The following is a 15,516-nucleotide window of genomic DNA, read 5'->3' as shown; positions in this document are numbered from 1 at the left end:
GAGAGAACATACAGGCCCATCAAATGCCCTCCCCATTCCAGACTCATACCCCACTAAGATTCCTACCTTTGGCCAAACCCTCATGGCAGGAGAGAAGCTCTCTTTTATCTGAGGTTGAAAGGGAAGGTCAATGTACAGCCCATGCTAACACCTGCTGCATGGGGCTCCCCTAGCACGGTGGGTGTGACTGCATTGTGCTTAGCCATCAGAAAATCCAGGCCCAAATCCCATTTTTCCCAAGTCTTGATGGTTGAGCAGGAGTTCTATAGGTGGACAGTAAGAAAGGTGATTCATTTTAGAAGTAAAAGCAAGGAGTGGAGACGTTGTCAAGGGAGAGGATGGTCATGATTGAGTAACAGACAAGGGGAGCAAACAAGAAAGAAAGAGTAGAAATTGGAAAACCTTCATTAAGATAATGAAATGACTAGGGACCTTTGGAAGGCTCCACATAGCTCAAATGTTTTGATTGCATTTTATTCTTGGGCCTCTTTGCTAGATAAAACCTTTGCTAGATACACTAGTCTGGAAAGCTGGTGAAAGGCTGAAAACCTTTGTCTCAGCTCCCATGAAGTTCCTTGCAAGTTTCAGACAGAAACAAGAAGAGATTATGAAAGCCTCAGACAAAAGACCAACTGCCTCTCCATGGGAATCTGTTCATGCCTGGAAATGGCTACTATGGATTCACAGTCAGGAAAAGAGACCCTGTCCCTTTATAGGGAAAGGGAAGAGAGTGGTTGCATCTTGGATTTTACGTAGGAGTGTGAATCTCATACTTATGTGTCAGTTCTCTACTTTAAAAAAGACAACACGGATATAAAGGTAATAAGAGCGATGTGAGTCAGATAGCAAGGGAATGTCCTTGATAAAAGGCTGTACAGTCTCATCAGCCTGGCTGGGCCTGTCTTGGGGTGTGGTTTCATGAGCAGAAGGACTGGTTGACCCACCAAGGCTGGGGACAGGGATGTGAAAAGAATCCTTTTCTTGTTCTGGTCTGAAACCTGCAAATAATTTGATGGGAGTTAAGACAAAGTGGTTCTCAGCTTCTCTCCAGCTTTCCAGACTGCCGTGTTTGGCAGAGGTTCTATGTGCGGACAGGCCCAAGAGTAAACTGAAAGCAAAAACAATTGAGCTAGCTGGTGGATTCTGAAGGCCTCTAATCATTTAATTATCTTGCAGGAAGCTTTTGAATTTCTGCTTTTTTTTTCTTATTTGCTCTTCTTGTACCAAATTTCTTTCTTTTAAGTATAGAAGAGGAGCCTCCTTCTGTTGCTCAGAAAGAGGGAAAAAGAACCAGAAGAGAATAAAATAAGGCCAGGCACGGTAATCCCAGCACTTTGGGAGGCCAAGGTATGAGGATCACTTGAGCCCAGGAGTTCAAGACCAGTCTGGACAACATAGTAAACTCTCCCCAGTAGAAAAATATTTTTATTTTTTTCTATAAAAAGTAAAAATAAGTAAGTAAGTAAGCTGAGCATGGTGTTGCATGTCTGTAGTCCCAGCTACTTGAGAGGCTGATATGGGAGGATTGCTTGAGCCTGGGAGATTGAGGCTACAGTGAGCCACGAGCAAGCCACTACACTCTAGCCTGGGCAACAGAGCAAGATACTGTATCCAAAAAAAAAAAAAAAAAGTGGGTGGGGGAAGAAAAATAAAATAAGAGCCCACCGTGTTTCCCAGGGCAATGCAGAGATTTTAGAGGAATGATGGCTTCAAGTACCCAGACTCCATGCCAGTTGGGACACCCCTCAACACCTGACACAAGCAAAGACTGCCACAGATTCACAGCATCTCAGAGGATGGGATGCCAGGGCCCCAGAGAAAGGAACTAGTCTGGAGGAAATGGCCCAGAGAAGGATATGGAGCTGTATGTACTAAGCTCTTGCTGCCACACTGACATCCTCTCCATTTCCCATGAGCCATGGTATGGTGAGCCTGGCAGGCCATGGCAGGGAGCGGCTCTGAGGTAGTTCGGAATTGCCCATGCCTCCTTTATCACATGGAATACATTTTGGCTCCTCTTTACCTTGGATGTTTATTTATTCTAAGAAAAGGAAGCTCTCCTGGGGTGCTTCTGGTCCAGGCTTGGAGGTTGCATTCTACCCAGCTCAATCCCAGGGCCATTTTGAATGTGAGCATAGAGGTGAACCAGAGTTGGCCACCTGGTGATGGTGGTTGTAGCATCTTCCTAGTGAATGTGGCAAAGGGGAAACAAGTAAAGAAGTATGTGTGGACTACTGACTGACTCCAGCCACTTGGGGTCAGTGAAAGGAGGTCATTGTCCTCAGAACTCAAAAGACAGTTCCTGGCTGCTAGTGTAAATATGAGGATTTTTTATGTTGTTGTTTGATTGTTTGCTCTAATTTTACATTCTACATGTATTTATTTTAGCAATGTACAGTCATGGGCTGCTTATTGTTGGGGATACCCTCTGAGAAATGTGTCATTAGGCAATTTTGTCATTGTGCGAACATCATAGGGTGTACTTACACAAACCTACATGCTGTAGCTTACTGCACACCTAGGCTACATGGCCTAGCCTATTGATCCTAGGCTACACACCTGTGCAGCAGGTAACTGTACTGAATACTGCAGCCAATTATAACACAATGGCAAGTATTCGGGTATCTAAACACATCTGAACATAGAAAAAGCATGGTAAAACTACAATATTATAATCTTATGAGACTTCTGTCCTATATATAGTTTGTCATTGACCAAAGCATGCTTATGTGGAACATTACCATATATGTTTCTGGGAAGAGATAGTAGAAGGAGTTAGGGGTAAAAAGAAAACTACCCAATTAAATGGTGATTTTGTGGAAGCCTCCAGACACCTGTGTGCTGTCACTACTCTAGGGGAAGAGCTTACTTACAGCACGATACTCTGAAGTTTTGTTATGATTTAACTGTTCATTCTTCATTACCCTAAGCATTTCAGCCATACTCAAGGCATTGTGAGAGGTTTAAAGGTGAAGAAGATCTATGGAGATCTGTGTTTAGAGATCTGTAAAATGAGGCCATTGGTCTACATCATCTCTAAAGTTCTGTCATTGTAAGTAGAAAGAAGCTGGAAAGTCCCCAAGATAAATCCATGCCCAAAAAGTGGTCAGGGGGCTGGCAATTATAGGGTGACTGTCAAGTCAAGGCTTAGGTCAACCATCTTTACCTAACAGGGTGACCCATACCCTCAGGACCTGCAGTTCCACTGAACATCCAGCCCAAGGCTCACCCTTTTGGAATGAAGGTGTACCCAGGCCCTGGTGACTCTTCTGGAAATCTCTGGGGTTTTCATTTCCTTTTACCCTTTGAGTGAGCGGATGCAGACAGTGTCCTTTTGTTAGCTAAGAGTAAGGCTGACAGGTGGCTTTTCATCTACGCGGCACCATCTTGCATCTCAGGAATGCTTTCATCTGTGTGTCTTCCATTTCAACAGTAGCTTTGTTGACTATCAGGGATATTGAATTACCTTTTTTTTTCCCCCTGAACAAAGAATGCGTTCAGGTGAGGTTATTGGTCTGGAACAGAGAACTAGTCAATCGTTGTTGTTATTATATTAATGGCAAGTATTCCACTATAATTACAATTATTAGAAATAGAATGCCCAATAACATATGCTGTTTATGGTAACTATATTCCAGTTACAAGGAATGATTTTGTTTCAACTAATGATGGCATTGTGATAACAGCCCTGGGTCTTCAGATCAGCTGCCAGAGCCTTGGGTAGCCATTAACAAAGCCATGCCCACCCCTCTACTGAGCAGCAGCAGCCACTGGTCCCCAGGTGGCTTCAGAATCCATCCCCAGCTCCTCCACAGGCCAACCTGGACCTCCACACACTTAATGATGATGCTTAAGGAACAAAGGTGAACTTCCTTGCAAAAGCAAATCCATTGGCAAGAATTTGTCCCTGATGGACTATTTTGTTGTTTTTTCTCATCTAAACTGAAAAGCAAAGTGAGCTGCTGCTGAAGCTGTATTCTCTGGGCACCAGACTAGAGAGGCTTTGCAAGGAGGGTGAAGCACATCTGGCCCCCAGGTGTGCAGACTCGCCGAGGAGGCTCCCAGGAACGCCTCTCCTCTTGAAGTTCAACCAGCCTGCCTACTCCAGAGAATAGTTGTAAGATCAGAGGAGGCAAAATGAATTCTATTTGATTTGCAAAACTGTGTTTGAAAGCTTCTCCCAACATCCCCTAATACCCCAACACCCCTGAAAAGAAACTCAGAGCCAGGATGAAATCTGGTATCAAAAGGATCAAGTCTTCTCCAGGACTGAAGACCCAACAAGACCGAGAAAGTCCTAGCTCATGGGCTGCTGCTTGCCCCTGGTACTGAAATAAGCCCCATGCCCTGAAAAAGGAGCAGAGCAAGGGCATTGACCCACTGACTGGACTCTGGAGGGAAATCACCAACCCACTTTGTTAGCAATTCTGCTTCCCTTCTTGCAGGGAAGGCATTCCTGGGATCCAACCCAAGGGAACAAAACCACGCCTGCCGTGCCTTTCACCCTCCTGTGAAAAAAAAAGAAAAAAAAAAAAAAAAGCAAATCCAGCTACAGAACATGCTCTCCACCCATGCACCACCCCCACTCCAGGTATTCAATTACTGGGTTGCCATTCCTCCAGACAACTGCACTTTTCATCAATCTTGCCTGCCCCTCCCCGCTTCAGGTTATGGGTATTTTCTTTTTATATTATTACTTTGCTCTCTCTATAAACCAGCCTGTCGTAGATCACACTAATGGCATTATAAACTTGGGGAACAGCAAGAAAATATATGATGCGTTACATTTTTGTATTGGGCACCGTGGTTCTGAGAAGGTGAGTATAAATTTTGGGGGTTGGTTGGGGTTAGGGCTGGCTTGTCTTTGGGACTAACGAAGGCTGAGGTGACTTGGACGGAGGAGAGGTGACCTGTAAATCATTTATTCCTTAGCTGCCCACCAGGTCCCTGTTCTTCCCTAGAGCTCTGTTTTCCCCAGTCTTGCTGTAACAATAGGAGAATTAGAGCCCTCATTTTGTAAACACACTGAGGGCTATAAATTCAAGGGCCTATCACTCCCATCTGCAGGCAGCACCAGCCCTGAAGGCAGCCTTTTCTCTCCCAGCTAGGCTGCATTCTTTATGTCCTTGTTCAATTATTTAAATATGCAATGAAGCCTCTGTATAAAGCAGTCACTAATGTGCTGGACATGGTGGATAGAAAGTCATCATTCTCGCTTTTATACTTTGACTTCGTGTTCCTGTCCTCTGCAATTAGCAGTGCAATTTGTATTTTGTGTGCATATCAGTGGAGACCAAAATGTTCATGGGCTGGACAGTTGACCTTCGTCACCTCCTGAATGCCAGGCCTTTAAAGGTATGCTTGTGCCTCGAGTCACTGCCACTTCCCACCCCCCTGCATTCTTAGAACTGCAGAATGTAGCCACAGGCAAAACAGCCTCCGAGGGAGTCGGGTTCTTCTGGCATGCATGTGTCTCCGAAGAATCTCGTTAAATACAGGTGTTTTCCATCCTCCAAAAGCTGGCCCTTTCAAATGGTAGTTCAGAGAAATGGCCTCCTTCAAAAGAGAAGGGCAGTATGTTTTTGAGGAGTTTAGGATGGAAGCTGGATAATCATCTGTGGATAAAGGTATGGTATGGTGATTGGGTGAAAATACTGTGCTCATCATTGTCATGGGCACTGAGTGAGGTAAATAGTGTCCTTAGTGTCTTTATCTAGAACACGGGAGTGATCTTGTGTGTGTGTGTGTGTGTGTGTGTGTGTGTGTGTCTGAAACAATATAGTACACGGAAAATATGTGGAAGGGGATGGAGGTAGTGGAATTGACACTGAATTGAATGCTTGTACCAAGTTAACCATGTCAATTAGAATCGCAGCAGTATCCCATGCTGCCTGTCAGAGCCAGTTACTCAACTGGACAACCATACCAAGTTGCAACATACCAATTATTAAAATATTAAAACATGTCCCTGCTGATAGGTGAAGAGCCACCTCTCAGAGGCCCACTTCCCCCATACTTCCAGTATTCATTCATTGGCTCATTGAATGACACATTTTGAGCTAGTTTTGCAGGTATTATTATCCCCATTTTAGAGGTGGGAAAACTGAGCTTCAAAAAGATCATACAGTTCTATATCCCAGATTATCAGCTGGGTTATTAATAGAACTGGGACTAAAAGGAAAACAAACTGTTCTTTTCTATACTTAACAGCAAATGTGTGGAGCTTTTTTCTACACCAAGCAATTCTCCAATCCTCGGTGCTACCCAAGAAACCACTTGGGTAGCCTAGAACTCAATTCATTTCTGATGCTACGTGCCCAGAGTGAGCATTGGATCTCACAAGTTAAAGGGCTCAGTCCCACAAGACTGTCCCCACTTCAGATGCCAATTGCAAGTCTTTGGTTGTCCCCTGCAGTTCTGATCCACCAGTTATAAGTCAGAGGCTCCCACAGTCCCCTCCTCAGATTGGATAATTTGTTATAACAGGTCACAAAACTTGGGGAAACATTTACTTACATTTACTAGTTTCTTTTAAAGGGTATTGCAAAGGATACAGATAAACAGCCGGATGTAGCAGTGCCTAGAGCAAGGTGTAGGAAGGGGCACAGAACTTCCTTGTCCTCTCTGGGCACCACTCCCTCAACATCGCCACCTATTCACCCCCGGGGAAGCTCTCCAAACCCCTTCACTTAGGGTGTTGATGGAGGCTGCTTTATGTAGACCGTTGAACTCAGTCACCAGCCCCTCTCCCTTCCCCAGAGGAGAGGGCTGAAGTGCCACCCTCTAATTACATGTGTGGATCCTCTGGCAACATACCCCCATCCTCCAGGAGTCACCTCATGAACATAAACTCAGGTATAGTGGAAAAGGGCTTACTGTGAATAACAAAAGATGCTCCTTTTCCCCCAGTCATTCAGAAAACTCCAAAGGTTTTAGAAGCACCATGCCAGCAGCCAGAGGAAAAGACCCAATATATATTTCTGATGTCACAATATTCCAGGGACTACACAATTCATCGAATCCAAACCAACCTCTTCATTTTATGGGTAAAGAGACCCAGAGGGTTTGAGGGGCTTGCCCAAGGCCAAATGGCTGGCAGATCTCCTGTCTCAGGACACATGGAATGTGCAACTTTACGATGTCACTTCCCAGAAGCGGAGGCTGCTGTTCGGGGAGCAGTGGCCAGAACTGGGACCTCCTCCCTGCCAGTCCCCTTTGTGTTTGGGACACTTAGAGCTATTTAAGTTAGGCAGACTTATCCTAAGATGTGAAGCCCAGAGGACTGGAATAAGTTGGGTGGGAACTGCTGGGGTATTTGCAGAAAATCGCATGGAGGCAGGAGCAAGGGAGATGGGTCTTTTGGAAATGAGGTGGGAAAAGGGAGCAGATGAGGGACAAGATGCAGCCTGGGTTGGGAGGAAAGGACAAACATTTGCTGAATGTCCACTCACTCTAGGCCAGATGCTTTATATGTGTTAGTTTATGGAATCCCCAAAATGGTCATTTGGAGGAGGAATTTTCAATCCCTATTCATCGTTAAGCCAAGCAATGATGACAGGACTTGTTCAAGACTCTGAAACTAGTGGGGGAGGAGGGAGACAGACTTACTCTCACAGTTACAGGATTCCCAGCCAGACTCCTGCTGGGTGATGAGCCTTCAAGGTGAAGACAAAGGTCTGGGTGCCCTGAGTCCCTGGGCCATGAAACAGGGCCTCAGGCTCGCGCCCTGGAGGAATATGAAAGTTTCTCTGAAGTTTCCCTGGAGTGTCAGATCTGTAGGTGATTTTGTACCTGGAATCTCAGCGCAAGGCAGGTCAGGATCTGGGATGCTGGGGTGGGAGGAAGGGGCAGGGTGGTGGAATAGGTCCCTTCATGCCTTGTTGCCTAGGGAGAAATTGCCATTTTACATTTCAATTAGGAGGGACACTGGGGTCAATCAGCAGCGCCACTAGAGGAAAATGTGCCCAGCCCAGCCCTGGGCCTCTCCAATTATTATTAATGAACTTACTCTCAGAGCTGCCAACCTTTTTATATGCAAACTAGGCCTTTATGGGGCTACTGATAATCAGGACTCATTAGAGAACTCGTCACACGTCTCACTAAAAATCTTACAGGGGACATGGGAGAGAGGCGTTTGCTGCTGCCCATGTCCTGGACAAGAACAGTCCAGCCCCCAGGCAGGGTTCCAGCCCAGCTCCAGAGGGTTTCACAGCTCCAAGTCCCCTGGACTTCAGAGGGACCGTTGCTGACTGACCAGCCCATCCTGAGATGGTCCTGCCCATTGGTGGGAACTTGCCTCTTTCATGAAGGGCAGAAACTTGGTGACTCAGGCAGTTGGCATCTGAGTTCTTCAGCTACCAGCTCATCTGCTGATACTGAGCCCTTCTTTCTCCTCTCCTTGCCTCAGTTTCTCCTTTGCAAAATAGATGGGGTCCATGAGGGTAGTCAGAGGATTCTGAGATTCCATTACCCTCAGCGCCTCATTTCTGGGTGGCAACATGTAGATGCAGGAGGTTGAGGGAAGAGGTTCCAGGGCCTCCTGGCTGTCACTCCCAGTGCGACCAGACCCAACTCCCTCCAGGGATTGTGGCAGGAGGGAGAGTCAGGCTCCTTCCTGCTTCAGGGGAGGGGAAGCTGCCCAGGGCTCAGGCGGAGGGAGGAGTCAAGTGGAGCCTGGGCTCACAGCAACCCCACTCTCAAGGATCTGCTCTCCTCGAGCTGCCAATATCACTCTCCTCCTACTCCAGCTCTGATCTCCATCTTTTCCGCAAATCGCTTCTTTCCTTTGTGTCTCACATTCCCACCTTGCTAGAGCAGGGGCTGAGGGAGCGGCTGTGGTAGGGGCACAGGATGGAGCTGCTAAGACTCTCCACAGGTGGCTACCTGGCGTCTCCAGAGACCCACATGCTGTAGAGCCTCAGACCACACGCAAGGTGAAGGCCAAGACCAAGGCCCCTGTTCTCTTCCTGCTGGCCCACCTCCCTGCTGCTTCTCTTCATTGTTTTAGAATGGTGGCAAAACACACATATCATAACATTTACCGTCTGAACCGGTTTTAAGGATACGGTTCAATGGTGTTAAGTACATTTCACATTGTTGTACAGCTGTCACCACCATCCCCAACTGAGGTGGTGTTCCCGTCAAACAACTACCCATTCTGCCTCCCCTTAAACATCACCATTCTACTTTCTGTCTCTATGAATTTGACTGCTCAAGGGACCTCCCACAAGTGGAACCCTGCAGCATTTGCCTTTCTGTAGCTGGCTTATTTCACTTAGCATAACGTCCCCAAGCTTCATGCATGTTATAGCAGAGTTTCCTCCCTTTTCAAGGCTGAGTAATATTCCATTGTATGAATAGGTCACATTTTGTTTATCCATTCATTCCTCAGTGAACACCTGGGTTGCTTCTGCCTTTTGGCTGTTGTGAATGATGCTGTTGTGAACATGGGTGTGCAGATTTCTGGAGTCTCTGTTTTCAGTTCCTCTGGGCATGTAAACCCAGGAGTGGAATTTCTGGATCTGCAGCTCCTCTTTTAGCTGCACTTCAGGATAAACGTGTGAGCAGCCTGTAGGGGCATGGGAGGAAGGATTAGTTTAATGGGCCTGGGACACTCCCATGAAGCAAGGCTCCACTGCTGGTCCATCTGTGGACCATGGTCTTGCTCCTCCAGCTTCTTCTCTGTCTCCTAGCTTCCCTTATAGCTTTCTCTCTCCCTTTCTTGCTTCCATTTCCCCTGCCTCTCTTTCCCTCCTCTTTTCTTGTTGGATGATCAGAAAGGATAGAGGGAACAACCACTCCAAATCATGGAATCATGATGGGTTAAGAATGGGTTAAGATGAACAGGGCCTTGGAGTCCCGCTCAACTAATAGATAAGGAAATTGAGTTTCAAATGTGCTCAGAGTTCCAGAGCTCATCAGCAGCTCAGAGGTGCTAGAGCTAGCTGAAGCCTTCTCCCTCCGAGCCTAAGTCTTGTTATGGTGTAGCTCGTAATGGCATGGAGATATTTGGCTCATGTTTGCTCTGGGACCTGGGAGGGACAGCTACTAGTTGCCTAACTACCTGGAACCCCTCCCTTCCACCATTCCTCAGTGGCTTCCTTTCTGCCTTACTCTGCTGAGGACAAGTGTTAAGGTGGGGGAGAGAAGCCTCTGCTGAGAGTTGGTGGTGAGCCCATGACAAAGCACCCTCAGAAAGAACATGTGCGTCATGCTTTTGATGATCAACCTGCCCAGGAGCCATCTGTCTTGGCATGCCCCAGACAGTGCCACAGATGGAGGAATCTGGGGGATGGTGGGACCTGCCTGGCATAGGGGGTGCCCAGGCCATGCTTGTGTTATGGAAGGCCTCACGCCTGCCCACATCCATCAGCAAGAGCTGCAATACTGACTTTCCTCCACCCAGCTCCTGAGAATACAGCAACATACCAGCTCCTACCACTCAACTGGGCAGAGCACCCACCCTCCTTCTGACCTCCTTATGTCCCCAGTCCTCCCTAGACAAAGCCGATAGCCCCAGGAAAAAGGGGCCCAGTGATTCACTGTCTCCATCCTAAAGGCCATCTGGGTTCCTGTGGCTCCAGGGCTAAGTATGCCCATTGCTAGCATCTAGAAAGAGCTCAGAGTGTTTCTACCCTGAGAGGCATTTCTTTGGGGCCAGGACATCCTAAAGCTTGGTCAGAAGTTTCTGGATTTGTAAAGCCTCTGGGGCCCATTCCAGAACATTCTCAAACATCAGATTCAGCCCATGTAGGGAAGGTCCTCCCAGCCCCTCTGCTGCAGTCAAGACTCACATGCCAGGGACAGAGTAGGGCCCAGGGCTTTGCCTCTCTGTGGAGATTCTCACATGGTCTATCCATCCCAATTCTTGACAGCCTGGAACTTAGCAGGGAAAGAGATCATCAGTCCGCAGCGGCGGCGGGGAGGCCTAGCCAGCAGAGGCAGTCTGTACTAGGGTAGAAGGGTGCCATGAGGAGGCTACAGGAGTGTCAGAGAATCTGGATTGCATAAGGAAGGTATTCAGGGAACCCAAAAAGGGTGGGGACCACCTCAAGATATGACACTAGGACCCCAGATTCCTCAGTTTCATTTTTGTCCTCAGTGCATTGCCCACTGGGTGGGTACGAGCACCTCAGGGGTCACCTGTGGGTGTGTCCGTGGAAGGGTGGAGACAGGGAACATGCGGATTATGTCTGCAGAGGTCTTTGCTCTTTTGGTTTCCTGGCTGCCCAGCCTGAGCCATGCCCTGTGTCCCCAGGACTGCCCCCAGCTGCTGCGAGTGGACAAGATCCTGGTGCCTGTGGAGGTGATCAAGCCTATCACGCTGAAGGCCAAGAACCTCCCCCAGCCCCAGTCTGGGCAGCGTGGCTACGAATGCATCCTCAACATCCAGGGCAGCGAGCAGCGGGTGCCCGCCCTGCGCTTCAACAGCTCCAGCGTACAGTGCCAGAACACCTCTGTGAGTCACCCAACCCTGCCCACCGCCAAACCAGGCCCCAGCCCTGCCCACATCACTGTCATTTTCTCGGAGCCAAATCAGCTCAGCCCTGCAGTCATTTCCTCAACATGCACAAAACTGCCACCTGCTTCCGCCATGCCTGCTGGCACATCCCAGCCCCACAACACCTGCCCCAGCCACGTGCTGGGTTCTGAGGTCACCCAGGGCCTGGCCCTAGCTGTAAATGTTTTGTGATGAAGGTTGTCCGTGCAAGACAGGATTAGAAAGGATATTGGACCAGCCGTGGAGCTGTGAGCCCTGTTTGTGGGCAGATGCTGGGCTCCAGGAACCTTCATGTCCATCCTCTTTCCTGAGAAGCTCTGAAAGCCCTGCACCCTGCCTTCTCAACAAGCCCCAAAGACATCCCACCACCTTCACATCTACAAAGAGGCTGTTTCTCAGCAGAGAAGGCTTCTGAGACAGACCAAGCATTGGCAGGAGGAAACAACAGAAGGGAAGGAGCTGGCCAGGAGCGTGCTGCTTAGATCAGCACAAACCCTGCCCAATGTATAGCAAATCCACACTAAGCCCAAGCCCTGTCAATGAGTGGTCAGCAGGCCCCAGGCTGCCAACAGCTGTCTACCTCATTCCTAGGTACCCCACAGTGAACCCCACCTGTGTATCACCTTTCCTGCCCACTTCCCTTCGCACCTGCCATGTTGCCTTTCCAGCTACTGCTCTGGTCTCTCTCTCTCTTTCTGGGTTCCCTTCTTTGTGCCCAGATGCTCAGAGACAAACACTAGAAACATAGATTCAGAACATTTTCAAGTCATAGAAACTTGAAAGTTTTTCTTCACTGCACAAAAGAGAAAGTGGAGGCCTGGAAGCAGGGGCAGATCTAGGTTTGTGGGGTGAGACATACCATTTGGAGACCTTCTTTAAGACCAAAATATACTAAGTACAAAATTAGATACATAGGCCTTAAAAGGGGCTGTGTGTGCGAGTGTAGGCCCAGAAGCTGAAGCTCTATTCACTTTGGGGTAATGCATCCCAAAATGTGCTAGAAGGTAAGTGACTTGCTCAGGGTCACACAACTAGTGAGTAGCAGAGGTGGCCTGGATTTGAGGGCCCCTCCTGTGTCACAGTGTTTCCCATGTATTCTTCTAGTTGCTCCTGGGCACTTACATACAGTGTCTGTATTTGGAGATGTGATGTGTGACCAGGAAAGTCCCAGAAAAAGGATTTCGTGGGACACCCCACTTTTCCTTCAGGAAGTAGTCCAGGGGGAAATGGAGCCCACAGAATCCTACACACTTGCCCTGGGTCACTCAGCATTACAGGGATAGAACTGGTCGCTGCTCTCACAACCTCTGAAACCCCAGATGTTGTCCCCACGGCATCCCGTGTGCCCATCCCCCTCCTCCCCTGGCGGCCAAGCTATTTTTCAGATTTCTGCAGCACTCCAGATTAAACCTGCAAGCAAAGGAGATATTAAACACCTCCTGTTTCCCCATAAATTCTCAGTTCAAGCAGATCAGCCCCAAGGGTTTGGCTCAAGTCATTCTCTCCAAAACAAGACACTCCCTATAGAAAGAGACCTGCATCTGGGCCTCACATTTGACTCTGCAGAAGGCTGGTGAGGATCTCAAACCATGGGGAAAACAGCCTTGTTTCTTCAGAGAAGCTGCACCAAGGATCTGGGGATGTCAGGAGGGTGGATAGAGCCTGTGGTCCTCAGATGGCTGTGCCCTCAGTTCCCCAAGAGAGGGACACGAGTGTCATAAAACTGGGCCCCATGGCCTAGGCTTTGGTTCACTCCATTAATAGACAAAGATACTTCAGACAACAGCGTGAGTTAAGTCTTCTAGACCCCTTGGTCAGAAGTTCTTTTGTGCCCTGGGGACTAACTTTAGCTTCCAAGAAGCTCGGTGGGACCCTCTGCCATTCTATTGACTGCCAGAATTGGAAGTAGATTGTGTTGAAATGTCCTCAGCATTTCCCAGGCCAAGAACTGCCTGACCAAATGAGTCCTTAGCCATCACAGGGAACTCCCCAAACATGGGTGCGAAATCAGAGCCTCCTGGGAACAAGAGCACAAACAGGGTCTCAGCAGCGCCAGGCAGGTGAGTGCTGTCTCTTCCTTCATGGTGTCCCCATGGGGTACCTAGTGCTGGCATCCTCGTCGGCACCCATGGGAAAAGGAAGGGAACGACTGGGCTCCAGTGTGCACACAGTCTGTTTGTCAGATGTTGAATCCTTGGACCTCAAGAAATCAGCAAGTGACATAGCTCCACCCCTGGGAATTTCACATCTGGAAGCCTGATATCCCAGGACACAATGGTCAGTTCTACTTCCAGCCCCTGTTGGCACTGGAGCTGGAGGCCTGGAAGCTGCAGCTCCCTTCACCAAGGAGAGAACCTGAGACTGAAGCTCCTGGCCCATGCCCTGCCCCCAATTCGGGACCTGAGGTGGGCTCCCGCTGTGCTCTGGCCCTCTGGAGTTCAGAGCTGCAGCCTACCCGTCCACCATGGGCCAGGTGTAGGTGCCCCCAGGTCACCGCTTCCAAAGCAGTTCAGCTGACTTGGCCTCCATGACTTTTTAATTTTGACACCATTAGTTGTAGGAGAGGTGATTTCTCTACCATTTTAAAGTCTGAGGAAAAAAGGCAACAGGAGGGGTACCCCTCAGACAGTAGAATGTAGGAGGAGTCCCCTCTGCTTCCTAGGACCCACTGGAATCACATAGTTCTGGAGGGCTCAGCTCTGCCATCTCCCGGGAGCCTCTCTTTTCATGGGGGACAGTGGAATCCCAGTTTAAATGCTGGTCTGGGTCAGGTTGCTGCTTGCCATCAAGCGATTTCCATCAAACATCTTTGCGGTCATGATCGGAGCAACTGTCCCCCACCATAGTTACAGAAAACAGGGTACCATCAGGCAAGAATAGACCTGAGAGAGTATCTACTTAATCCTGTTATGGATGAGGTCTCCAAGGCCCAGAGAGGGCAAGCGACCATCTCCAGATCACATAGCAAGTAAGGTACAAATTGAGAACTTGAATCCAGTTTTATAACACAACCCCTAATCACAGGTTGAGCAAAGAACAGCAGCGAAGGGCACTTTCTACCCCAGCTTTGGTGTTATTCCTGGGAGTATGGTCTGATCAGCCTCAAAGAGGACTGTGTGGAAGAAGAAATTGTTTCATTTCCTAAATCCATGAACAATCGAAACAGCATTGGACAAGGGATCTAACAAAGAAATCCATGAGTTTGTGATGGCAGAAGGAGGTGGGTGATAAATTAGTCTCAGAGGAGAGCAGAGAAAAAAGAAGAAAATTCAGTGTGGGAGTGACACTGGGCTGGGGTGGTGGAGCCACTTCCAACCCCATTATGTGGGGACAGGCCTTGAGCCAATGGCTGCAGCCCCCAGGGGCTGGTGGGAGGAGGACAGAGCGGACTCACAGGTAGCAGTTGAGGGGAAGCAACTGTGGGTATTCGTGGCCTACTTTAGACCAAGGCTCCAGGAAAATGTCAAGTGCTGCTAATAATAGTGCATGGCCACCAGCTCTCAGAGGCTGCCAATCACACCAGTGAGTGGGCTGCAAAGGGCATCTGGCTGGCTGACGTGCTGGTCGTGAGGGCCGGCGTCAGGCCCAGCTTCCGCGGACTCATGCTGGCCTCTGGTTTTCTCTTGGCACCTTCATTTACCACGTGCAAAACAGGGATAGGGGAGCAATAGGAAGAGAACTTGCCCCCTTTCTACTTTACTGGGACACAGCTGAAAAGGGGTCAGCAGAGCCCTCTGGACTAGAGATGGACACAGGGTACATACCAGCTTCTTGTGTAGCATTAGGTTGTTGAGATTTGTTTGCCCAAATGACAGAACTTTCCGGCAAAATATCTCAGATCTCGGGACAAGGGACTGGCTGGGGGAAAGAATGTCTCAGTTATATTGAGGTCATTTTTGCTTTAGAAGTAGAAGCTGAGGTTCACACTTTCCCAAGGTAATGGGGAAAGTCATCCATTAGCCCGGCATGGTGTGCCAGACCTTGATTGAGACACTTAACCTCCCAGCCTCCAGGAG

General features: G+C 48.6%; 1 protein-coding gene across 1 annotated transcript in view; it reads left to right on the top strand.

Moving 5' to 3' along the window:
• The window catches only part of PLXNA4 (plexin A4), a 449,849-nt gene that overhangs the window by 351,429 nt on the left and 82,904 nt on the right, over positions 1–15,516 (top strand). Inside the window, exon 10 of the mRNA XM_007982959.3 lies at positions 11,258–11,458. Within this exon, the coding sequence (XP_007981150.1) occupies positions 11,258–11,458 (201 nt within the window). The remainder of the gene's footprint in view (positions 1–11,257; positions 11,459–15,516) is intronic.

Source organism: Chlorocebus sabaeus, chromosome 21, assembly GCF_047675955.1.
Source record: "Chlorocebus sabaeus isolate Y175 chromosome 21, mChlSab1.0.hap1, whole genome shotgun sequence".
Taxonomy (NCBI): Eukaryota; Metazoa; Chordata; class Mammalia; order Primates; family Cercopithecidae; genus Chlorocebus; species Chlorocebus sabaeus.
The sequence above is the reverse complement of the archived record's forward strand: the minus strand, read 5'-3'. Positions and strand labels throughout refer to the sequence as shown.